Source organism: Pipistrellus kuhlii, unplaced genomic scaffold, assembly GCF_014108245.1.
Source record: "Pipistrellus kuhlii isolate mPipKuh1 unplaced genomic scaffold, mPipKuh1.p scaffold_m20_p_10, whole genome shotgun sequence".
NCBI lineage: Eukaryota > Metazoa > Chordata > Mammalia > Chiroptera > Vespertilionidae > Pipistrellus > Pipistrellus kuhlii.
Genome location: NW_023425405.1, coordinates 41,566,036 through 41,590,843, shown reverse-complemented (window position 1 = coordinate 41,590,843; position 24,808 = coordinate 41,566,036). Strand labels below are relative to the sequence as shown.

The 24,808-nt window shown below is 41.7% G+C and overlaps 1 protein-coding gene and 1 non-coding gene across 3 annotated transcripts; both read right to left on the bottom strand.

Annotated features, from left to right (window-relative positions):
- Positions 1-82: 82 nt before the first annotated feature.
- Positions 83-20,478, bottom strand: SRI (sorcin). 2 transcript variants are annotated; one of them, XM_045578481.1, is made up of 8 exons: positions 20,357-20,478; positions 12,110-12,193; positions 9,966-10,035; positions 5,670-5,713; positions 4,506-4,653; positions 4,221-4,334; positions 3,089-3,147; positions 83-1,304 (listed from the first exon to the last, which is right to left on the bottom strand). In XM_045578481.1, the coding sequence occupies exons 1-8, from the start codon at positions 20,360-20,362 to the stop codon at positions 1,278-1,280; spliced, it is 552 nt and encodes a 183-aa protein (XP_045434437.1). In that variant the 5' UTR covers positions 20,363-20,478; the 3' UTR covers positions 83-1,277. The 2 variants fall into 2 exon arrangements, with proteins under 2 accessions (XP_045434437.1, XP_036285415.1); XM_036429522.2 differs by lacking the exon at positions 20,357-20,478 and adding an exon at positions 13,090-13,248.
- Positions 14,753-14,887, bottom strand: LOC118714659. The gene has a single exon (XR_004986651.1). It is a non-coding gene; the product is annotated as a U4 spliceosomal RNA (small nuclear RNA).
- Positions 20,479-24,808: the final 4,330 nt, after the last annotated feature.

The window sequence follows — 24,808 nt, the reverse complement described above, 5'->3', positions numbered from 1 at the left end:
CGGGAAGGAGGAAATGAGCGCGCGATCCTGACTCCCAGTGGCAGTCACCGCAACATGTCGGAACACCATTTCCAGACCCCTCGTTGTGTACATTTTTTAATGTCAGTGTGAACACAAGGCATATCAAAATGAAAGTATCAATATTTAAAAAATTAACATCTGCTTTTAAAGGGAAAGCACACACATTATAGAAAGCTTGGAAGATACTGAAACGTATAAAGGAAGTTTAATCACCTAGAATGCTGTTAGCCAAAAACAATCATAGCTCATAGTTTCATATACTCCCTTAGTTTTTTTTCCTGTTAATTTTCTTTTTTACACAGTCAAGCTCAGAATGTACAAGGTTTTTAAGTATGGTTAACAAAGGCCTGCATGGATGATGACGAAGGTCTCGGTAACAGACAGTATTTGCCATTCAGATTATTCAGTAGGTTTTCAAGAGGCAGGAAATAATCACCCCTGTACCCATCCATTCATATGACTATCAATCAAAACATCTGTAGGCCTTAAGCCTTAAAGTTTCTACCAAGATGAACTCTGACATGGATTACCATAGTTTCTTTTTTTGCATCACTTTAGGTATAAAACATAAGAATACTCCACACAGCCCTCGCTGGTTTGGCTCAGAGGTTAGAGTGTTGGCCCAAGGATTAAAGGGTTCCGGGTGCCGATTCTGGTCAAGGGCACCTACCTTGGTTGCAGGCTTGTTCCCCAACCCTGTTGGGGCATGTGTGGGAGGCAACCAATTGATGTGTCTTTCTCACATCAATGTTTCTGTCTCTCCCCCTCCCTCTCACACTCTCTAAAAGTCAATGGGGGAAAAAAATCCTCGGGTGAGGATTAACAAAACAAAACAGAAAAAGAATATGCGCTACATAAAGCTTCCATACCACGCAAAAGCCCATCTAGGGGAGGAATGACAGCAGCTGCCGCCTGATGAGAAGGTTTTAGTATCCTACTGTGAAAAGTATACAACGTGCCTCACACATTCTGCACACCTAACTTCACATAAAACAGGGTTAACAAGAAAATAAGACAGAACAATGGCTCAAGGAAGTTCTAAATGGTTAACAGAACTGATCTTAGCCTAATAAAAATTCCAGAGAATTTATTATCTAAACTGAAAACAGCAACTTCAGAGGTACATACAGTAATAAACCTTTACAACAGCTGTTAAGGAAAAGCGGTGAAGCAAGTTTACACGCGTTTCTGAAGGCGAGCCAAAAGCCAGTGCGCCCGCTGGAATGTCGATCCCGTTCACACGGCGCCCTCCGGAGTTAAATGCTCATGACACACTGGATGAACTGAAAGAGAAAAGCCAGCATTACCACACAGACCTCTTACACGTACACACTCTAACGTATGTCCATGCAACTTACACTTCCGTATTCTAGTTCAAATTAATGGATTTAAAAAATCCTTTATAAAATAAAAGTAAATGATGTATGGAAAGGCTCATTTCTTTGAGGAAAGCAGTCTAATATAAAATCCGATGGGTGCCCGGGCCAGGCTGCTCAGTGGGATGGAGTGTCGTCCCCTTACATCAAATGTTTACAGACTCGATCCTGGTTGTACAGGAGGCAATGGTCCATGTTTCTCTCACATTGATGTTTCTCTCCCTCTCTCCCTCCCTCTCTCTCTAAAATCAGTCAACATCCTTAGGGGAGGGTTAAAAAAGAAAATCCAATGGGTTTCTCACATCAAAGCTCACCTCAGAGCTTACTCCAGGGTATATAGAATTACTATTTAAATTCCAAATACGACCTAAGACTCAAGAAATGGGCATGGCCAAAGGTTCCTACTCACAAATAGAAATAACAACTCAGCTTACACATTCCTATCACATGGAGACCTCCAAACTGCACAGGATTACCCCGTTACTCTCACGGAGCTCCTTAAAACAGTTTATACTCCCTTCCCATCTGCTTAATCAATCACTGGAATGGTAGCATGCGAGTGTATGTGTGCACAGAAACAGCTCGGAGCCTCCTGCAGTTCAGACCCAGCTCAGAAGCATCAGCGTGTGCTGTGAAGCATTTGCTTGCTCTGCCACTAAATACACACCAACAGACGGGGCTTTTTACCCATTTTCTCTTTCAGTCTTCTCATACCTGTGAGGACCGTGCACTGCTAATCCACACAGCATTCCCGCAAGGCCCCGCCGACCACCCCCATCTCAGGGGAAAGGAAGCTAAGGAGCAAGAGGTCTAGGTATCTCTTAAGTGGCCCCCCTCTGAGACCAGAGGCTGTGCACTTTCCACTCCATAGGCTGCCTCCTTTGGAAACAGTGACAGGACTGTCACCTGAGAAGTTGCACGTGAAAGAGAACACATCTTTGAGTGGAAGAAATAAACAATTACACACAAGCCTTTGTAAAGTGCACCCATACGTGCAGCAGCTGCTGAGCTGCATTCAGTTATCACAGTGACTTTATTCTAAACACAATTAAAAAAAATCAATGGCTTTAAAGCAAAAAAAAAAAAGGAGAAACAACTAAGCATCTCCCTAGCTCTGGTAAGTCTATCCAGTGAATGAATGCAATCAAAGATGGCCCTTGGGTGCCTTCACGCTGGCGAAGGCCTTATCCCTCCTCATTTAGCGTGGCTGTTTCAGAAACCCTGGAGTTTGTGCCTGATGTTCTCCTTGAAGGACATGGGGCTGTCACCTAGTGCCCTGAGCTCTGAAAGTTCCTTCTCACTGACTGAGATGAAGGCAAAGGCAGATACAACACTTGCACGATGCTTTTCAAGGACATTTCTGATTGAAATCTCACAACAGCCGGGTGAAAAAGGCATTACTTCCTCCTCTTCCCTCACAGGCTCAGAGCAGTGCAGAAACCTGCCCGCGTGACCCAGCCAGAATGGGACAAGCTGGGCTTTGACCCAGGCCTTTTTAATACACAGCAAACGGTGTTCTATGGGTAAGATGAATAATAAATGAAATTACTGATTTTGAATGGTAGTCCCTCATCATTGAAGCCTGGATCACTCTGACATCCTTAAGATGCTCCTAACAGTTAACTTTAAAGGGCATCCCATTTGGTGTGCATTTTCTGCAGCTACTCAGTTCTGAATTTACTGAGACTTACATCATCATAGGGGAAATTCACAACACCCTGCTGAGCAGTATCCCGCCTTCGGAAGTTATCTGTAAAACAAGACAGTAAATTAAAAAAAAAAAAAAAAAAAAAAAAAAAAATATATATATATATATATATATATATATATATATATATATATATATATATATATAATTTGAACTCAAAATAGTTAATTATTTTGGCTTTCGGTTCACACTGCAGTATCATTTAAATTGTACAACCAGCCAAAATAACCGAAACACCAAAGCAAAGAAGCCAACTGTATGAATAAAAAGACAAAGTAATACAATGTGCAGAGGTCGGCCATCTGTCTGTCTCTTTCAGTGCGGAGCTGGAAGAAAACACTTTATCCCAAAGTCAGTAAAAGCTGTGCGGCTTCTGAGGCCATTTCTTCATTTTGATGAAAGCATAGATTTCAAAGTTCTTACTGTCACAGATATTGCTTAACTGGGAAAGAGGTGGTGTATGTACTATGGCAAATGGGCTGTGATAAAATATTCCACCTGAGCTCTCTGCCCTGTTGACAAGGATTTGCTTAAAAAAAAAAAAAAAAAAAAAAAAAGTCTCTCAAATTTTTGTTTAGGATCAATAAAAAATCATAAAACCCGATATTAAAAAAGAGTAAAAAGTAATGGAACAAGAAAATATATACAAAAGGAAAAAAACAGAGGGAATAGAAATGTATAGATTATTGATGTCTCATCGTTTAAGAAATATACCTGAAACGATGACCACTATTTTAAATTACTTTCCATAAGAGGAAATGAGAATGAGAACTACAAATGAGTAATTCACTCTTTTCAGATATTTCACATACTACTAGGGAGACATCACAGGATACTCTGGTCAAAAAATTAGTTTGTCATGTTTTGGAACATTTCAGTAAAATTTTGTTAGGGTTTTTTTGTTGTTGTTTTGGCAGCTCGTACAAATCTGAAAAAAAATCTGAAAAAATAATTCTGCTAGATGAGGTTCATAGAAATGTTAAAAAGCCACTTATGTTAGGAGAAAAAAAAAAAAAGATGAGGACAATAAAAGTGTAGAAGCACTGAGAAGTGAAAGGTCATAAAAAGGCATGTCTTCCTGACCCACGGGGACGCCACCATCTCAGAGAACACACCTGTCAGGGCACGCAGCTTGACACAGCAGGCGATGTAGTCGTCGAAGGTGATCTTCCCATTGGTGCTGTATCGCTTTGCAATTGAATTCACGGCCTGGGGACTCAACCGAAATCCTGAATGGAAGAAAATTCGTCCAGCCAAAAAAGTTAAAGGATGGCAGAATGATCATTAAAAATAATCAAGCACAACATTTTAAGACTGAGGGTATTTAATACACAATACTACTAGAATACAGAAGATTTGGAAATTAAAAAAGAAAAAAACAGACTCCTCCCCATACCCACCCATGGTTGTCAGGGCCTTCTGCAGCTCTTGAGGATCCACGGTGCCACTCCTGTCGCTGTCAAAACTGGTGAAGTGCTGTCTCCAGCCGTTCAGTACAGACCAGAGCTCCTTAAATTCACTGAAACCCATGGTGCCTGACAGATCTCTCTGAGCTGTCATTAAGGATTCAGAGCATCTTTTTTTAGGGCAATGTTTTCTAATGATTAAATCAAAGATCAAGGATAAGGAAATTCAATGTTCTTTCTGCTACAAGGGTTAAACATGTCCCAGGGCCTCTGGGAAAAGGGCTGAGTCCACCTTTTCATGGTGGGAGAAAAGATAATCTATGTGATAGAATTACAAGGAAATGGGATGGTCATTGCAAAGCAACAAGTAAAAAGCACTCTTGTTACTGGAACTGGTTGCCCTTTCTGGATGCCCCAGGCCAGTGGTCGGCAAACTAACAGAGCCAAATATCCACAGTACAATGATTGAAATCTATTTTGAGAGCCGAAAACCAACTTCTGCGCATGGGCCATGAAGTTTCAATCGCACTGTATGTGACATTTTGTGGAAGAGCCACAATCAAGGGGCCAAAGAGCCGCATGTGGCTCTCGAGCCACGGTTTGCCCACCACTGCCCTAGGCTATGCAGCTCACCCTTCTGTCCTAGGGCCCTCGTGGGGCCTCACACTCCCTGGGTGAGCCCTCCCAGAGCTACAGTTTTCACTTTAGCAGGTGAGGTGGGATGGAAGGTACCCTAGGGTCAGGACTTGCTAAACTGAGTCCAACAACTGTGCTGTGAAAGCTCCACGGCTTGAAGGTCAGCTGCGAGTCGCACAGAACAATCACTGCTGAAGCGAGAAAGCTTCCCTGACACTCTGAGTTCTACTCTGCTCTCCTTGGCTGCTTCGCTGAATTCTTGAACAATCGACATCTTACTAAGCTCCCTTCCTTTCTCCAATTTCCATCTTAAAAGCTAAGGATTTTATATATATATATATATATATATATATATATATATATATATATATGTGTGTGTGTGTGTGTGTGTGTGTGTGTGTGTGTGTGAGAGAGAGAGATTTACCGCTGTTTCCCATGTATTCATTATTAGAGGAATCCCTTTAGGGAGGAATTTTTGTGACAAGAAAAAATACTCCAAACAGCAATGCAGGTAAAGGATACATCCAGCATGGAAACCATAAGCCGACAGGTCTCCAGGTTAAAAGCTGTTAAATCAAGGAAAGGGCATACCTATTAATACAATTTCAAAAATTCACATTGCATTAGATACATTCAAATTAATTCGGAATATGATTTACACACTTCTGCTTCACGAGAAACGGGGCAGTGTTAGCGTTGAAACAATGGCCGTACAGCGATAACTGTTGAAGCTGAGAGATGGGTACAGAGAAGCTCACTGTATAATTATCTCTATCTTGGATAAGCTTAACGTTTTCCATAGTATAGTCTTTTAAAAATATTATGTACTTCCTTCCCTTTGAAACTGTAACACAGTGAGTTCAATTCAACCAGAACGAACCACAACGTATTCCATCCACCACTGTGAGCAGGAAGGCAGGGATGATTTATGACTGCTCCTCCTTGACAGCAGGTTTGCTAGTTTTTTGTCTAATCCTATTTTTCTTTCTTTTCCCTAAATTTAATGTCAGGCTCTGAATGGCAGCCTCTTACCTCAAATAGCCTGGCCTCTGTTCATACACAATAAGATTATATACAGAAACAGGTAAACATGCTGGCGAGAACTGTGTTAATAAATAAGAGCGCTCTGGAGTAAGATGCAATGAGGACTTAGATGCTCCTTCCTAGTAAGAGAGGCTTCGTAGAAACAGCAGCATTTAGGCCAATCCGTGAATGACAGAAAGATGGGGGACATTTGGTGACAGCCAAATACAGCTAGGATACAGCCAAATACAGCTAGGATCCAAGCAAAGATGCAGGAAAGTCTGGGGCAGTCAAAGGAAGTGGGAGGAAGTAGGTACCTTTCAATGAGGCTACCCTACCTTGAGTTCCTGCTAAACGGTTTAGCTTTTATTTTTAGGCATCAAGGAGCTACTTCAGATTTTTAGAGGAGAGTGACATGTTAGAGTTGTTTTAGAAAGAACAGAAATCTGGTCTTTTTTGTGTGAGGTTTACAAAGGAAGGGAATGTGATGGGCAGTGAACAAAACGGAACAGAAAAATCCCCTATTCCAGACCGCTCTAGGGACTAGAATGCTGATGTCTAATCAGTTCGGGTGAGGAAACTCTCGCTCAGTATTACTTGTATTTCCCCTCCGGAGAAAGCTTCTGTTGCGAATTCCGTTTTTACATAGTTGCAAAATCATCTTCTCTGTCATTGTACCTTTCCTCTCCTTCTCCAGTCCATTCTGCTAGCACGGCTCACACACCTTTTCTTCCAGGAGGAATCCACAGGGTAACACACCTCGCAGGAGGGCCCTGCCTCCAGCCGTTTCTCTGCTGCCCAGAGGAACAGCGACACACGAGGCAAACACAGAAGCTGAGTGACTGTCTTAGAGATGAACCACTGCCCTCATCAGCTCCACCTCTAGGTGTGGCCGCTTCCTATTACACGGGTCACAAAGGCGCCTGCAGGCACTGGGCTGGAGTCGACCCCCTCACCCCCCCGCCTGTGCTGTTTCGGTGAGGAAGCTGGGTTTGATATAAAGGTTTGGCCTAAATGCTACTGTTTCTACAAAGCCTCTCTTACTAGGAAGGAGCATCGAAGTCCTCATTGCATCTTACTCCAGAGCGCTCTTCTTTAACACAATTCTCGCCAGCGTGTTTACCTGGTTCCACACGTAATCTTATTATGTGTGAACAGAGGTCAGGCTATGTGAGGTAGGAGGCTGCCATTCAGAGCCTGACATTAAATTTAGGGAAAAGAAAGAAAAATAGGATTGGACAAAAAACTAGCGAACCAGCTGTTGATTGATAGTCAAGTGAATGTGTTGTTTCTGTATTACAAAACTGGCTCTGACAGCTGTCACGTAAGATGGCTCTGCGGTTCGGGACAACCCCCCCCCCCCCCCCCCCACCAGATGAGGGGAGTGAGCCCACGGAGCCCATCACGTGGTCCCGGTGACTCAGGGAATACCACCTCCTGAGCTCACAGGGTTCCGATGACTCAGGAAATGTCCTCTCTAAAGCCACACCCTGAAGCACGACTTTCTCAGATGCTATTTTTACAAGGACTGCTCTCCGAGGATGTACAGGCCACTGGGTGAGTCAGATTTACAGCCTACCGCACCTCTTCTACTGAGCGTGTGTGGAACAACAGTGTGCGCTCCCCTGGGTAAACCCTGTCATTAGACTGTCTGTTCTTGAGCCTCAGCCGCTTGACGTTAACAGTTAACAATGTACAAGTACTGCCTCAAAAAAAAAAAAAAAAAAAAAAAAAAAAAAAAAAAAAAAAAAAAAAAAAAAGCCCCTCATCTGGAAGGTGCTTCTTTTGTGTAGGATCAGATTAAATGGCAGAAATGTAAAAGCTTCCTCCTTTGTGCAAATTCCCCCAACTAGGACATATTAATAGGAGATTGATGGCACATGAAACAAAGGATAAAACCAGAAATGCAAATAGGCTAGAAAGAGAGCCAACTCGTAAATACGCTGTGTCAAACAGCAAAAAACGTGTAACTACAAATCCTCAGGCGTGCATTTTCGTTCGGGAATTTTAAAGCACAGTTTCCCAGGCAGTGGGGGCTTCGATTTGATGTTCTGCCTCAATGAACAACCGGCAAAGAAGTTGGCAGCTAAGGCACCTCAGTCTGGACACTATCATGTACCCGGTTATCTGTCATGGCCCAGAGCTGATCTGAAAAGAGCTGTGTGGGGGCATGAGAACCCCTGGTCAGGCCCTAACCAGTTTGGCTCAGTGGATAGAGCGTTGGGCTGGCGACCTAAGGGTCCCGGGTACGATTCCAGTCAAGGGCATGTACCTTGGTTGCAGACACATCCTCAGTAGGTTTGTAGGAGGCAGCTGATAGATGTTTCTCTCTCATGGATGTCTCTAACTCTCTATCCCTCTCCCTTCCTCTCTGTAAAAAATAAATAAATCAATAAAAAAATAAAAATATAAAAAGAACCCCTAGACAGGAGGCAACCTCTTTGCAATGCTTCCCTATCTGCACCTTGAGGCAGAGCTCAAAGGGAAGGGCAGTGGAGTGAGCGCTAAGTTATAAGCACTGTGAGGAGCTGTGCAGGAGGGGAAGGAGGACTTGTGGACGGAGTTAGAAGTTAGGAAGGCCATGTCTCAGCCCAAACACATTCTCTGAAGTGGAAGAGGAAAGACCCGGGAAAGCCATGGCAAATATTCGTGTTGCCAGCAGCATGCTGAGACAGGAATGCAGACCTGGCTCTTTGACGGCCAGGGGTGGATGACAGAACCCGCCACTCAGAACCAGGAGGGCAGGCCGGCCACTAGGGGACCAAGCCACTCAACGCCCTCAATGCCACCAGGCTCGGGACAGAGTAAGCTCTTGGCAAATAGTACACGTTCGCTGTTGTGCACGAAAAAGGGACCATCACAAGCTGCCAGGGAGCCACATGGCCGGCCTGGCACACTCAGTGACCAAAAGTGACCACACAGGATAGCCTGGTCATAAATTCCTACCTGGGCCAGCCCTGGGGGTAATCACATCCCAGGCCTGTATCTTCCTTCACAAAGGTCAATCTTTACACTGAGTGCGCCCAGTTCACTCCGATGCATCTGGGATAACATAGCTTTGAAATGCCAGTAATTTTCTTCCCCTAGCCCTGGAAGGCACAGCCTCCGGCACCAGAGCACAAGACACAGCACTCATTGTAACCTAATTCCCCACATACCAGCTCTACGTGCTATACGGATGCTAATTATTAACCGTCCTGTACCCACCATGTGCTTCTCCATTCTGCCCTTTAACCAACCCTAGAGATGTCCCCACTTTGTTTTCTCCTGCCTCCTTAACCTACCACCCATGGACTCCATGTACCTTTCTTACGTTTGCCCCCTTGATTCCTAATCCATAAGAGAAACTACAAAACTGCCCATCCCTGGGGCATTTTCTCCATTTGTTGGGATTTTGCTTCCAGCATGTCCTCAACATTTTGCTTAAAAAAAAAAACCTCATGAAACTTTTCTATAGGCGGGACATTCTCCTGTCCTTAAAGACACCTAAGCTGGAAGGTTTCATTTCAGCACTTACCTCGCCCGCTGTGAAGGAGAACACGGGAACTGTGAACCCAGTTATACGGAACTCAAATCTAAGAAACCCACTCAATCGGCAGGTGGTGTGAAATGACTTATTATTAAGCACTGCATTCACATTCACACTTTGAAATAATAAACGGAATTTAGCTTTTGAAATTCTAAATGTTGCAGGATCGGGAAAACTCAGTTTCCTTGAAGGCTGTAATCATAGGCGACAGCTAAAATGTTAAAGGCAAGTGCACGTCAGGAGAAACTCTGGGGCTGTCCACTTACGTTTGTATCCCCCGGCGATGCCCGACTCTGTCAGGCATTTCTGCAGTTCATCAGCATCTATTTGTCCATCCTTTTGAAAACAAAAATGGGAAGAGAAATCACAATAGTCATATGTACCGTCCAGTTCTCTGTGTACTTTCAGTATTCAATGTATCAATAATAACCAAGAAAATGAGTTACTATCATACATGACATTTTTTAAAAAGAAATACGTTTCAAAAATAGGCATTCTTCTCTTCATCCTACTTCCAAAAATGATTGTATGATAAAAGGCAAATCTTCCACAAATGGATAATTAGGGCCATAACAAACAAAAAAATGCATTTTTAAATATCAATTTCAGACTACTTTAAATATTTATTACACAAGAATTAACGAAGTCAGAAAGCTGCTTACACCTGTACTCCATTGTTACCAATACCGTTTCATCATTTCCTTTAAATTCCTGAATTAGGTTTGGCACAAACACTCTCAAGTGTAAGGTTCCCCTCTTATTAAAAGACTGAGGTGAATTCTGTTTCTTCCATTGATACTTGATATTTTCAAGTGAATGAAAAAAAGGAGTTTCTTACTTGAACTTCTCTTGACTCCCCTCTGAGCTAGGAAAGTGCCGGAGTTAAGCATTTTGAAATAAAATAATTTATGTAGCTGCTTAAATCCTTACTCTAGCCTTTTTGGTAGGGGAAAGCAGGGTACAGAGCTGACATCATTAAATGAAAGGCATGATTCAGAGAGACCTTCCTGTACACATTGCTTATAGTGTGGTGCATGGTGTCTTCAGATCATAACTATATATATATATGAAAGATACAGGCTCCCCGTGCCTAGACCGGAAGCCAGGTATATGTTATTTTAAGGGATTTAAAAACCAAACACCTAAATTCCTCAAGTCCATAGGTATTATAAGATCTAAATGGGGAGGAGGGTCAACAATTGGAAAGGCTGGGGCTCTGCTGACACAGGCCAGGCTGTGAAAGCTAAGCAGGTGGGGTCACTTTCAGGGCTGGACGCTCAGGCAATCTAAGAATGTGAGTCTCGAGCTTTGCTGTGTCTTGTGGTTTCAAAGATACGGATCATTAACAGATGAAGGAGATACGTCAAGGGAAGCTCTTTCCGTTTTAGACTCAATTTTCCACTCGATTTCTCAAACTGAGTTTCTTAGAGTGCTGTTCTAAAACGTGGTCTTAGGCTTTTATCCCATGTTTCTACGGCGTTCGCACATTAAGGCGGTGTTAGTTCTAGCTTTTGATCAAAACAAACTTACATGGGGAGGGGTTTGGGATGGGAATGGGGGGATGAGGACAATTATATGACTCCATAATCAATAAAGAAATTAAAACAAAACAAAATAAACAAACAAAGCTAATTGAATTTATATGAGTGAATGCCTCTGCATATATCTGGGCTGTACCTACAGCACTCTGACCACACACAGTGACCTCCTGAGCCAGGGAAGTGACCCCCTCACTGTCCTCCTGCACCTGTCAAACCACTCAGAATTGAAAGAAGTGAAAGTTGTGGGTAAACAGGCCACAACCCCTAAGAAGGACAAGGAAGGCTGACCTAGCAACAGCACCTCCATCAAAGTGAAACTAAACTGTTCACAACATCAAGTTCCTGATTGTAAGAAGATAGGAGTACCTTTCTTACTTTGAAGCGGGTGGGTTTTTACCATAAATACCTATTTCCTAAGGGGGTAACTGGTGAACACTCAAGCTCAACCCCAAAAAAGTACCCACTAGAATCTGGCTGTAGAATTCTACTAGCTTATCAAGCCTTTACATTGTACAAACAGGGGTTTAAGGTCACCAGCTTGGCAATTCCTTTTCTGGAAACCACCGTGGACCCTGACAACTCAGGTCTAAAGACATCTTTCCACCTCACAGATTTTCTAAGGGTATCAGTAATCCCCTCTAGGATTCAATCGGACCACAGGTTTAGTTTTGAAGTGAACTAAGGTCCATACCGGAACACTTTGTCCTAATTTGTTCTGAAGATTCGGAAGTTCCCCCTCTTGTTTCTTTGACAGAAGCAAAGGGATTCTTTTCCAGAGGAAAGGCCATTTCTTTTTTCCTGGCCACTGTAACAAAGACTAATACAAATACAGACTCTCACGATTCTTAATATGAAAGGGAAAAGCTAACCTGCCCGGCTACTGCAGCAAAGTAACCATACAGCGGATCCTGCGTTTGTCCGGGAAACGTAGGCCCTCCCGGGGCCCCTCCATACTGGAACACAGAAAACACAAGTTCAGAATCATTTATTCCGCTGAACCAAGTTTCATTCCCTCCCCACTGGGCGCCCTTGTGCAAAGCCGGGCGATGATGGCCCGCCCTTCCCATCCTGGACCTTCCCACGGCCACAGACCCCAACTGCAGCCCCCTACCCCTTCCTTCCAGGCTCACTCAGGCAGAGTTTGCAAACGGGAGGCTCGGACCAAAACGAATGGTCCTGTCCTGACATCGGCATAAGTGAAGCAACTTAACTCCCCCATTTTAACCTCCAGGTTCCTGAAGTCCATGCATCCTAGGCAAGCAATTTAAAGCAAACTTAAATTTATTTTTTAGAGCGTCCTGTGGTGTTTTCAAAGCTTTTGGGGACAGGTGTAGCCAGGAACGGGGTAAGGTGTGTCAGGGTGGGGCTGTTTGCCCGGGAGGGAGCATTCTGTCTTGGAAACAGATCCCAGGACAACGCGCATCCCGGGCGCGGGGCGAGGGGGCCCTCCTCCGGGCGGGGGGGAGGACCTTGGACTCTGGCGATCGTTTCTGACCTGTCTCCCCCCGACTTTCTTTTAAAGGAAGAAGTAGATCTCCGGCCCATTCTAGGTTAAAATGGCTGTAGCTCGTAGGAAAAACACAGAGGGAGGGGGAAGGAAGCCGACACCCCTTTGCGCCATTTCACGCCCGGAGTCGCGGGTGGGCTTCTGGGGGGGTCCCCATCCACCCATGGGGAGGCGGAAGGGGACGGAGGGAAGGAGAGAGCCAGAACAACAGGCCGACAGGGCTGGGCGAGGCAGCGGGCAGGCAGGAGCCGGGGCGGGAGGCGCCGGGAGCCGCCCCGGCAAAGTGGCCCAGTGTGGTCCCCGGCGTCCCCGGTGCCCCAGGGCCGCGCGGGCTGCACTTACCCCACCTGGGTAGTACCCGCCGCCGGCGCCGGGGTGCCCGCCGGGGTGCCCACCGGGATGCCCAGGGTGCCCGGGGTAAGCCATGGTGCAGACTGCGCCGCCGCCGCCCCGCGCCGCCCTCACCGCCCGCCCGCCCGCCCGGACCGCACCACGTGGCGGGGGGACGCGCCCGGGGATGGGGGGGCGCGCCCGGGACCCGCAGCGGCCTCCGCCCCCGCCCCCCGCGCCCGCCCCGGGCTTTCAAGGGGCGATGTTCAGGCCGGGCGTCCCCGGAGGTCCGTGCGGCCCTGAGGACCCGCGAAGTAAGTCACCCCCGGCGCTGTGCCCCCCGCGGAACCAATGGTACAGCCCAGCATCCCCAACAGGGCCCCGGGAATTCTTTTTTCCTTCCTCTTTGGCTCATTGCTGGCTTTTTTTTTTTTTTTTTTAATGTTAAAAAACTTTATTGGAGTGCAGCATCTCGGGGGAGGGGCCGGATGCATCGGGGCAGCTCCTAGGTGCTTTTGGGGGAGGAGGCGTCGTGGAAGCATCCAAATGCGAAAGCGCCTTTGCAGAAACGGATCAACTTCTGGAACTGGGCGCAGGGAGCGCCGGGCGGGCGGGCGGTTGCAAGTTTCACTGATGAGAAGCCCGCGGCGCGGTTCCTCGCCAGGGGCATTGGCGTCGGGGGTTAAGCTGGGCGCAACAGGATGCGGCCCGGGGAGGACAGAGGGCAGGTGCTGGGCGGGGCAGCCAGTCCCAGGTCTTTCATAGAAAGTGAGTTTGAATTGGTGTCTGGGTGAATCAGGCGAAATGACTCAGCGACTATGTGTACAAGGAAAGTTTTAGAGCAAGCCAAGAGCGCACTGGTAAAAAAAAAATAATAATAATAATAATAAAAAATTATATATATATATAGATATAGATATATTTTTTTTTTTTTTCAGGGAGGCGAGAGATTGGAACTCCTCTAGGTGATTCAGAGAGTGGTTTTCTTTCCTTCACACGGTTTTCTTCCCCCCCACCCTCGTCGAACAGTGTGACGTTGATTGAATGTTTTTGACAGAATGTTTTCCTGATTTTTTTGTTTACGTTTTTCAAATGCATTCACGAGCAACTCCCAGTATTTGCTGTCGAGGTTGCGCAGAAAAGTTGAGAGTCTTCTATATTGAACAAATGGGAACCTCTGCGGAGCGGGGATTCTGTGCTTGTTCACCCCTGTGGACTGGGTTCCTCCATGCCCAGTTCCTGGGCGGTCTTTCACTAGGGCCATTTTTTTCCTCTTCTGCATAAATTCCCTGCAACCCTCTTTTTGGATACCCCAAACTCCAACAAAGGAAAGATCTGTATTATGAGGGAAAAAATCCTAATAGTCCCTGTCCCCTCATATCAAATAAACTATATTACTATCTGTTTTGTGTTTGATTCAGAAAGTAGATGACTGTTTTCAAATGCCAAAGCAAACATCGAGGTTGATTAGGCATTTTATGAGTCCTCTGGCCTCTGTGAAGTTTTTTATTTCTACTTTTTTTGTGTGCGCGCGCGTGTGTGTATGTGTGTGGTAAGAACACTTGACATCTACCCTTTTAACTAAATTTTAATTGTACAGCAGAATATTGTTAACTACATGCACAGTGTTGTACCAATTCTTTAGGACCCTTTCATTGATTTAGTTATAGTCCAGTTTCCATAGAGACTGTCAAAAATTGCCAGTGCTATATTTCAAGTCATCACTGTGGTGTTTTGGGAAAGGTTTTCAATTAGTAATAATCACGCCTCAGAAAGACCCCATTGGCCTGATACTGCCACCGCCAAAGCTGGAGCCTTTTTTATCTTGCATGGCTGAAACTCTATACCCATTGAACAACTCCTCATTGTTCCTTACCCACTGCACATCTCTTTCTAACGCCAGCCCCTTTCTACTTTCTACTTTAATTGTATGATTGGCATCTTCTTTCTCATATAATTGGAACCATGCAGTGCTTGTCCTTTTATGATTGGCTTATTTCACTTAGCATAGCATCTTTGAAGTTTATCCATGTAGCATATGACAGGAGATTATATATATATATATATATATATATATATATATATATATATATATATATATATATATATGGCTGGACCCATTGTGGGATTGCTGGAACATACGATAGCTTTACTTTCAATTTTTGAGGGACTTCCATATTGTATGGTATAGTGGCTGCACCATTCCACATTCTCAACAACAGGTGCAAGAGTTCCAGTTTCTCCGCATATTTGCCAACACTTGTTGACTTTTTTTTTTTTTTTTTTTAATAATAATCATTCTGACAGGTGTTAGGTGATATCTCATTGTGACTTTGATCTGCAGTTCCTTGCTGATTACTTTGAGCCCTTTCTCACATATATATGTTGGCCATTTGGAGTTCTTTTTGGAGAAATGTCTATTTAAGTCCTTAGCCCATTTTTTAAATCAGGTTATTAGTTTTATTTCTAATGAGTTGCAGGTGTGCCTTATATAAGTGGGAGACTAACTCCTTATCAGATTTATGGTTTGCAAATACTTTTTCCCATTCCATGGGTTGCCTTTTCATTCTGTTGTTTCCTTGGCTGTGCAGAAGCTTTTAACTTTGACGTAGTCCCACTTGTTTATTTTTATTTTGTTGCCTGTGCTTTAGATGTCATAGCCATGAAACCACTGCCAAGGCCAATGTCATGAAGCTTTCTCGCTATGTTTTCTTCTTGGAGTTTTACAGTTGTAGGCCTTACATTTATGTGTTCAATTCATTTTGAGCAGATTGTGTATATGGCGTAAAATAAAGGTGTAATTTTATTCTTTTGCATATGGATATTCAGTTTTCCCAGCACTATTTGTTGAAGAAACAATCCTTTTTTTCCATTGTGTATTTTTGCTACTTCTGTCAAAGATCAGTTGTATGTGTGAATTCATTCCTCCTCTCTTTATTCTGTTCCTTGGCCTGTTTCAATTCCTGTTTCCTCAGAAATAGTTACTATAAGGAATAGATGGATGGTGAGGGCTAAATTCAAAGCTGAGTATAAGCTCTTTTAAGGCTCAAGTTTGAAAGAAGGATATAGAATATAAAATAACTGTAAGTAATGCAGAATTAGCTCTGTGGATAAGCAACTATGCTAATTGCCATTTCAGTAGACTTTAGACTTTTTTCTACTGTCCCATTGCTAAAGAATTTATTTACTGGGGTGCTTCAAATGACAATTTTGTAATTGTTGATAGCAAATTGATAAGCTGCTACTTTAGTTCATAAAAACAAATTGTAGCAACTAATAATACCAACAACAGACAGATTTAATATGTCCTAGATCCTCTTTTAAGCACTTTACATATTTGCTTAATTCTCATAAAGCCACATGAGTTAGATGCCATCATCATTCTCGGTTGAAGAGCTGAGAGAGCTTGCCCAAGTGGAAGGGCACATGGAACTGAACTATGTGGAAGCCACACGAAGCTGACAGAATGTCTGTGCTCTACCTCAGGGGGCAGTAAACTTTGTACAGGGCCGAGCAGTAAATACATTACTTTGTGGGCTTTATGACCTCTGCAGCAACTACTGAATTCAGCCATTGTGGCAACCATAGATAATATACAAATGAATGGGAGTGGCTGTATTCCAACAACTTTGAGTATGGACATCAAAATTTGAATTTCATACTGTTTTCATGTGTCACGAAACATAATTCTTTATTTATTTTTTCTACTTTTCAAAGATGTAGTATTTTCCTTAGCTCCCTGGTACAAAAACAGGAAGTGGGCCAGATTTGGCATTGGGTACTAGTTAGCCAACCCCTGCTAAAAAGCCCCCCAGGATTCTGGTTTTAAGATAAAGCTTATGGGTAGCAGTGGCTGAGTCATCCTGAGGAAGGATGACTCCCCTGGGGTAGGCTCCTATGTGCAGAATGGCTTCCTCAGAGTCTTCCCCATTGCCCAGTAAAATGACCAAAAGGAATGCTGTGAAGCCTGGGCCTGTCGCCTCACCCGGTGCAGTAACAATAGCCAGAGGGCATGCACAATGACAAAGCTGAGGCAAAGCTAGCTATCAAACGTTTATCAGCTATCAAGGTGACATGGATATCTCTATTCATGGGCTAAGTATTTGTTTCAGGAAAATATACTAAGAACTTGACAAAAGATGAATTTACTTTTATGGCTTGGATATTCCAATGGACATGAATGGACGAGGTGGAAAGTGAGAGAAATAAGCCACTTTACTAAGTTCTGGGCATGTGCCAAGTATTGTACTAGAAACTTCCTTTTGGTGTTGCACTAAAAGAATATCACCTTCCAAAGGAGAAGCAGTTACCCACATTTTATAGATGAGGAAATTGAGGCTTAAGTAACCTTCTGCAAGTGACACACCAGGTCTTTGACCCTTGATCTACCTAGCTCTGAAGCAGAGGTGTTTTAAAATATATATATATATATATATATATATATATATATATATATATATATATATATATAAACTATAAAGATACTAAGCCAAGTTCTTCTTATTTATTTTTCATCATTGTACTGCTTTCTGTGGAATTAGGGCAAAAGAGAGGCTACAGAAAAAGAATGTTAGAGGTAGAAAAACTCTCCAAAGCTCAAAAGTATCAGCCATCGTCAAAGAGTGATACTCATGTCCTTCATTCTCAAGTATAACCTAGAAGAAGAGTCCACTCCTTGTGCCTGTTTTAATTTTGAACCAAATAACCCCCCGCCCCACCCATGGAATAAGAACTTGTTTTTATCCTTATACCTTCAAATTGCAGAATCTGAGGTATGGACACTGCAATCCTCAAGTCGTTTAAAGAAACTCGGCAACAGAACACTCCCGCAGCACACTCTAGTTAAAAATAGGGATGCCTGACTGGCATGGACATTCTGGGGAGCTATGTGATGTGTGTGATGTGTCCTAACGATTTATTAACTCACAGCAAAAGACTTCAGGGGTTATGCAGCCATGTCTACATGATTGATGGTCATGGCAGCAGCATGCATGAGGACGAGAGCTATAGGTTTATAGCTAGAGTATGGATAATAGTCATTTTGAGAAATCATTGGGATCACAGAAACCATTCTGCATGTCTTCCCCAATCATATTGTTTTATGAAGAAGATGGGGAAAATGAGCCAGGGAGAAGGTAAGTGATTGGCCCAAGCGGGCCTAGCCTGTTGTAAATATTTCACTCTTTCAATAGAGTTGGTGGCATCATTTGACTATGCCTCTCAGACAGGTTCTTGCTCTTTTGTGGTTTACCTTCCCCAATCCAGCCATATGTTTTCAAGACAGAAGGCAGTGTGGACACTCTTTGTCCCTGGAGAAAAGTTAATAGAGAACTATGTGTAGTATCCATGCTGAACTTCCTTGCTCAGAGAAGTAGTGGAAGAAATAGACTAGCTACTGTAAGTAACTACAGTTGTTTCAACATTTCCTGCAGGTGAATTAATCATAGGTCTCATCACTGGTAGAAATGTGTAATAACATTTACCAGATTAAAGTCTCAACTTTAAAAAAAAAAACAAAAAAACTCTAATGTGTATTTAAAAACTCTAATGTGCTAGTCTAATTGCCTGTAAAGTGTTTAACCGGTTCCTTTTGATAATAATAAATCATGAACCACAGCTGTCCAATAGAACTTTCTACCATATTTGAAATATTCTATATATGTGCCATCTAAAACAATAGTCACTAATTACATGTCTATAGGGCACCTGAACTGAGGAGCTAAATTTTTAATTGCAATTTAAATAGCCACATGGCTACTGAACAGGTTCCTTTTGACCTATTCCTTCCCTTAGTGAAACTTTTAGCTAGATGGATGATCAAGAGTAACCTGGAAACAGATTTTGGAGAATATGTGTGTGTGTGTATGTATGTACATGTGAGTATATTACATTTTTAGTTAATATATTAGAGCAATGGTTTGTCAAGTATCCAAGACTTTATGTGGGAGAATCAAGTTAACTATCTCCATCAAAAACATATTACCAGAAGAGCTATAGGTATTTTATCTTCCAGTAGACTGCATGCTTTAGAATTACTGTTCTATGAAACAAATTGTATTCATTTTATTAAAATGGATGGATAACTTTAAATTAGATCAAACTTTTTCAGAGAAAAGGGAAAAACAGAGGAAGCTTTTCTCTTGGCAAATGAAGGAAATTTGGGGCACCTAATTCTTTAGGAAGCTGAAGCTACCAGGTATATTAGAGAGCTTAATATTCTATGAGTCTATACTAATTGTTTCTTTCTTTGTTTTTATATTGAATTTACTGGGTGACATTGGCTAATAAAATTACATAAGTTTCAGGAATATAATTCTGTAATACCTCATCTATATATTGTATTGGGTGTTTATGACCCCAAGTCAAGTCTCCTTCTATCACCACTTACCCCCATTTTGTCCCTGCATCCCCATTTCCTCTGGCAATCATCATACTGTTGTCTTTGCCCATGAGTCTTTCTTTTTTTCCTTGGCTTAATTTCTTTTCACTGAGCCCCCAATCCCCTTCCCTCCCCTCTGATAGCCATCAGTCTGTTCTCTGTACTCATGAGTCTTTCTCCATTTTGTTTGTTAGTTTATTTTGTTCACTAGATTCCACATGTAAGTGAAATCGTATGATACTAACAGATTGGCTATCATCAATAAACCAACAAACAACTGTTGGTGAGATGTGGAGAAAAAAGGTCCCTCGTGCATTGTTGGTAGGAATGCAGATTGGTGCAGCCATTGTGGAAAAAAAATTACTTGAAGTTTCCTCAAAAATTAAAAATGAAACTGCCTATGACCTAGCAAGTCTACTTCTGAGAATATATGCAGTGTTGTTTACAGTAGCTATGATTTGGAAGCAGCCCAAGTGCCCATTAGTAGGTGAGTGGATAAAATAGCTGTGGTACATTTTATCCAGCCATAAAAAAGAAGGAAATCTTACTTTTTGAGACAGCAGGGTGGACCTGGAGAGAATTATCCTAAGTGAAATAAGCCAGTCAAAGATGTACTAATAGTTTCAATGGGGAAATCCAATTCATTTCTGTATTCTTTTTAAAAATCTCAATATCAAGAACATACTTTTCCATTATTAAATAATTTTCCCTACCATATTTGTTAATTCCTATACTTCACTCTTAAATTCTTGCCACCAAAAGGTCATTCAGACAGTATTTTATAAAAATAAACATGACAGTTATTCTCAGCCTGAAAAAAAAAGAGTTAATAGAATGGCACAGATTAAGAACTTTTCTATTTTTTAATAGCAGAATTAGTACTGTGTAATATTATATTACCTGCATCTTAAGGTGAGGTCTTAGAGGTAGAAGCTGGTGCTTCTGAGGAGGGTGTCCTTGTGGAGTGGTTGGAAGAAGGATCTGAAAGTTCAGACTGTAATAGCAGATCCCTGGCAACAGTAACTAACTATAAACACATCCAGCAGTGTAGGCAGCTTTTCCATTGGCTCCAGAGAGGCCTTCTCTGACATATGGGCCTTTCAGTGTCAGAAAGAATTACCTTAGCTAAAGCAGCCAGGAGCCAGTAGCAACAGTATTAAATGCACACACAGCTCAATATTTGACACTGCATTGGAATTATTGCCTCTACCTGGACTTACAGAGCTGTGCCCTGCACCAGTGCTATGTGGGAGCTGGCTAGTAAGAGCCAATTTTCAGGAATTTCACCAGCCCGTTGTTAAAACTATCAATATTACAAATTAAAGGTTTTAACCTTCTGAAAGTGAAGGTGATAAATACTCAAAATGCATCACTTATTAATTATTTTTCTGCACTTATATAACTGTGTAATGGGGTACTGGTGGACATTAATTCCCAGCCCCAGGCCCAGTCCTATCATGTTAGTAGATTGAAATCGGCCACGTTGGGAATATTTACATCAAGGGAATCAACTTGTACTTGCAAACAAGAAACTGACTTATTGTTTTGTTGCTTTCCTATTTTAGACTTGGAGTAGACATGTTAGAGAAAATGTTAATAATGTAGATTAAAATGAAAAGTGTGCTGTGTCTATAGCTATTGCCTTGTGAATTACACAAACTTAAAGAAACATTCCTCTGGAATTCAAAATTATTTTGATCCATTAGAACCATTTATTAGCCTTTATAAAGAACTATTTTCACCATAATTATTTATGAAAAAAATTCTATCATTTAAATTTAATTTTAAAACATAAAGTTGATTTGAATGACTTTCAGGATATTTGCAGATAATATAGAATTAAACAATGTTCCAATCCCTGCAATTGTGCAAAAAACTGGGGGGGAAAAATCATTGCAGCCTATCTGGTTTGATTCTATGGATAGAACATTGGCCTGCGGACTGAAGGGTCCTAGGTTCCAATCCAGTCAAGGGCACATGTGCCTGGGTTGCAGGTTCGATCAAGGGGGCTTGCAGGAGGCAGTCGATCCATAATTCTCTTTCATCATTGATATTTCTCTCTCTCTCCCTTCTCCCTTCCTCTCTGAAATCAATAAAAATATATTTTAAAAATGTACTTTAAAAAATTCCTTGCAATCAGTTCTTCTGAAGTGGAAATAAGTTTTAGTTTATTGAAAATACTTTTTGAGAATGAGTAATAGTTTAAACCACATATCAGATTTAATAATACACTTATTGGGAAAGTGTTAGTGGATTGGTATGCAACTGCTTTCATGAAGTCCAACCATAGGTTGGCTTTGGATAAAAAATTTAGTCAAAAAACAGCAAAAGCCTCCTGTGAGAGTCAGTTGACTATATGAAATTGACAATAAAAGTACTGTATATTTTATTATTATCTATCAATGTTGTGCAACATATTCTTTATATCAGTAAAATATGTAGCACTCTTATGTGTATGAACATGCCCATGTAAGGTGTTCTCTTCCTCCTTGGAGAGCCAGTTGTTAAACATTTACCAGCCTACCCCTGGCTGCAGCCTAAAGGGCAGAGGTGTCAGGATATGGACTGGCAAACCAAAGGTTGCGTGAGATGGGATTTTTAAGCGCATAAGATAAAAATTCAAAACTTTACCTTATTGGCCTCTGAAGGCTTCTTTCTGTTCCTGTTCTTCCAGGTTCTGGAAGCAGCTAGCATAGGCCCTTAAGGTTCCTGTGCTTCTGTGACTGTTGATAGTCCCTGCTTCACAGTCCAGCCCTCTTTGGAGAGTCTCTGAGACTTAAAATCACCACTATGCCCCATTGAAACTCCTGTCCGTCAGACAGGAAAGACCTATTATACTTGTTAGAAGCAATTTGATTAAACATAAACACTGCAAAATACTAGCATTTTGCAATGGGGCATTTTTACCTGAAAGTAATCTTTAATAATAGAATATATGAGAGGTTTTAAAAAATAACAATATATATATATATATATATATATATATATATATATATATATATTAATATTTGTAAACTACAAGTGAAAAGAAGGAAAAAAAATCACCTCCCACTCAGAGAAAATCATTGTAAATGTGTTGGTGTTTACTTTCCAGGCTGTTTTCTATGCTTAAAAATAGGATTATCTTACACTATTTTGTAGCTTGCTTTTTAAATTAATAAATATATAGAGTGAACATCTTTTTATTAACTATTCTAAGTCAACAACATTTAAAATATATATATATTTATTGATTTCAGAGATAAAGAAAGAAGCAGAGAGAGTTAGAAACATCAATGACCGAGCCCACAATCCAGGCATGTGTTCTGACTGGGAATTGAACTGTGACCTCTTGTTTCATAGGTCAATGCTCAACCACTGAGCCACAACTGGCCAGGCACCAACACCATCACCATTTCTGATAGCCACAGAGCATTCAGTTGTATGATTATTCTGCATTTTAGTTACCTATTGCCATTTTATTTGTTTCTTCATTTTTATTATTGCAAATGATATTTAAATAATAATATATAGTTAAAAGTTTGCTTACATTGTAGACTGGTATCGTAGACACATTGTGAAATAGACTTGGTGGAATGAAGTTTTGAAATTACTGATAATTACGGTAAGTTGCCTCACAGGAAGTGTCTAACCAATTTGTACTATCATCTTGTAGAAAGCTTGTAGAACTATCCAGGGAGAGGTGTGCAGTGATGTACAATATCATTGTCAATCTCTCTTTTTTTGGGACCTGAATTGTAGACTAAACTATAAAGGAGGTTATTCTGAGTGTTGAGTTTATGGGCATTTTTTTTTGCTTTAATATTCCTTATGTATAAGTTGTATCATTTTTTTTAGTGAACATCAAAAGGAAAGAAGGCTCCTGTTAGTTAAAAACACACACACAAATAAGCTTGGTTACTTAATAAAACTCTACCATTAACAAAATTAAAAGGCAAATGACAAACTAGAAAGATATTTGCAACATCTTTGATAATGGGTTTATATCCTGCACATAAAAAATATAATTAGTAACATGGAGAAGTGTTTTTCATGGCGATTCATCCTGTCCTTTGCCTCCTCTGCACTTTGCTCTGTCACTCCCTCACTTATCACTTTACACACACCTTGCTCATACATAGTCACCCTTAGTTACAACTTACAACCCTATGTCCACACACATTCACTGACCACACCTATCTACCCAATAATTTGATACCACACCTTTGAAAGGCTCTGTTCAATGTCCTCACTTATCCCAGGCTGTATACATACATCTTCTTGAATAAAACCTTCAATAATTGCTTTTCATAAACTGTTCCCTCTATTTGAAATTCAGAGGAGATACAAAATTGAAGTAGGTGGGTCCTGTTACCTACAGGAGAGATTCCCCCAACAACCATTACATGCAGGTGATTATTGGTTTTCCAAAACGTAATAATCCCATCCCCCCTTGCTAGTGGTTTAAGAATGAGCGTGACAATCAACAGAGTGAACAGGCAACCCATGGAATCGGAGAGAATATTTGCAAACCCTATATTGGATAAAGGTTTAACGTTCAGAATATGTAAAGAACTCCTGCAATAAAAAGCCCAAGTGACCCAATTAAAAATTGTGTTAAGGACTTGAATAGATGTTTCTCCAAACAAAATGTACCCATGGCTAATAAGCACATGAAAAGATGTTCAACATCAATTATCAGGGAAATGCAAAATCAAAACCACAATGAGCTAATACTTCACACTACTATGGGTATTACAATTTTAAAATTTTATTTTTATTGTTGAAAGTATTACAGATGTCCCCCCAATTCTTCCCATTGACCACTTCCACACCTGCTCATCCAAGGCCTTCACCACATTGTTGTCTGTGTCCGTGGGCTGTGCATATGTGCACATAAGTTCCCCAGTTAATCACCTCCCCCAAAACCTTTCTTCTGAGATTCATAAGTCTGTCCCATAGTTCTATGTCTTTGGATCCATTTTGTTGATCAGTTCATTTTGTTCATTAGATTCCAGATGTGAGTGAGATCATGTGATACTTAAAAGTACACGTGGAAAAACAAATGCTGGCCATAATGTAGAGAAACTGTGTACTGTTGGTGAGATTGTGAAATGGCACAGCTACTACGGAAAAGAGTATGGAGGTGCCTCAAAAAACTAAAAATACAACTATAATATATGTGGATCAGCAATGCCGCTTTTGGGTATATCCAAAAAAACACTTCTGAAAACAGAATCTGGAATGGATATTTGCACCCCTATATTCATTGCAGCATTATTCACAATAGCCACCATGTAGAGGCAACCCACCTGTCTGTCTATGGATGAATGAATAAAAAATGTGACATACACAACACGAATGATCCTGGCG

What these genes read in the sequence shown, in the direction of transcription:
- SRI (XM_036429522.2), bottom strand. Translation starts at nt 13,173, where the DNA reads ATGGCTTACCCCGGGCACCCTGGGCATCCCGGTGGGCACCCCGGCGGG. An exon ending in GCGGGTACTACCCAGGTGGG is followed by an intron (nt 12,194 to 13,089) that starts GTAAGTGCAGCC and finishes TCTGTGTTCCAG; the next exon opens with TATGGAGGGGCCCCGGGAGG. An exon ending in CATCGCCGGGGGATACAAAC is followed by an intron (nt 5,714 to 9,965) that starts GTAAGTGGACAG and finishes TTGATTTAACAG; the next exon opens with CTTTTAACCTGGAGACCTGT.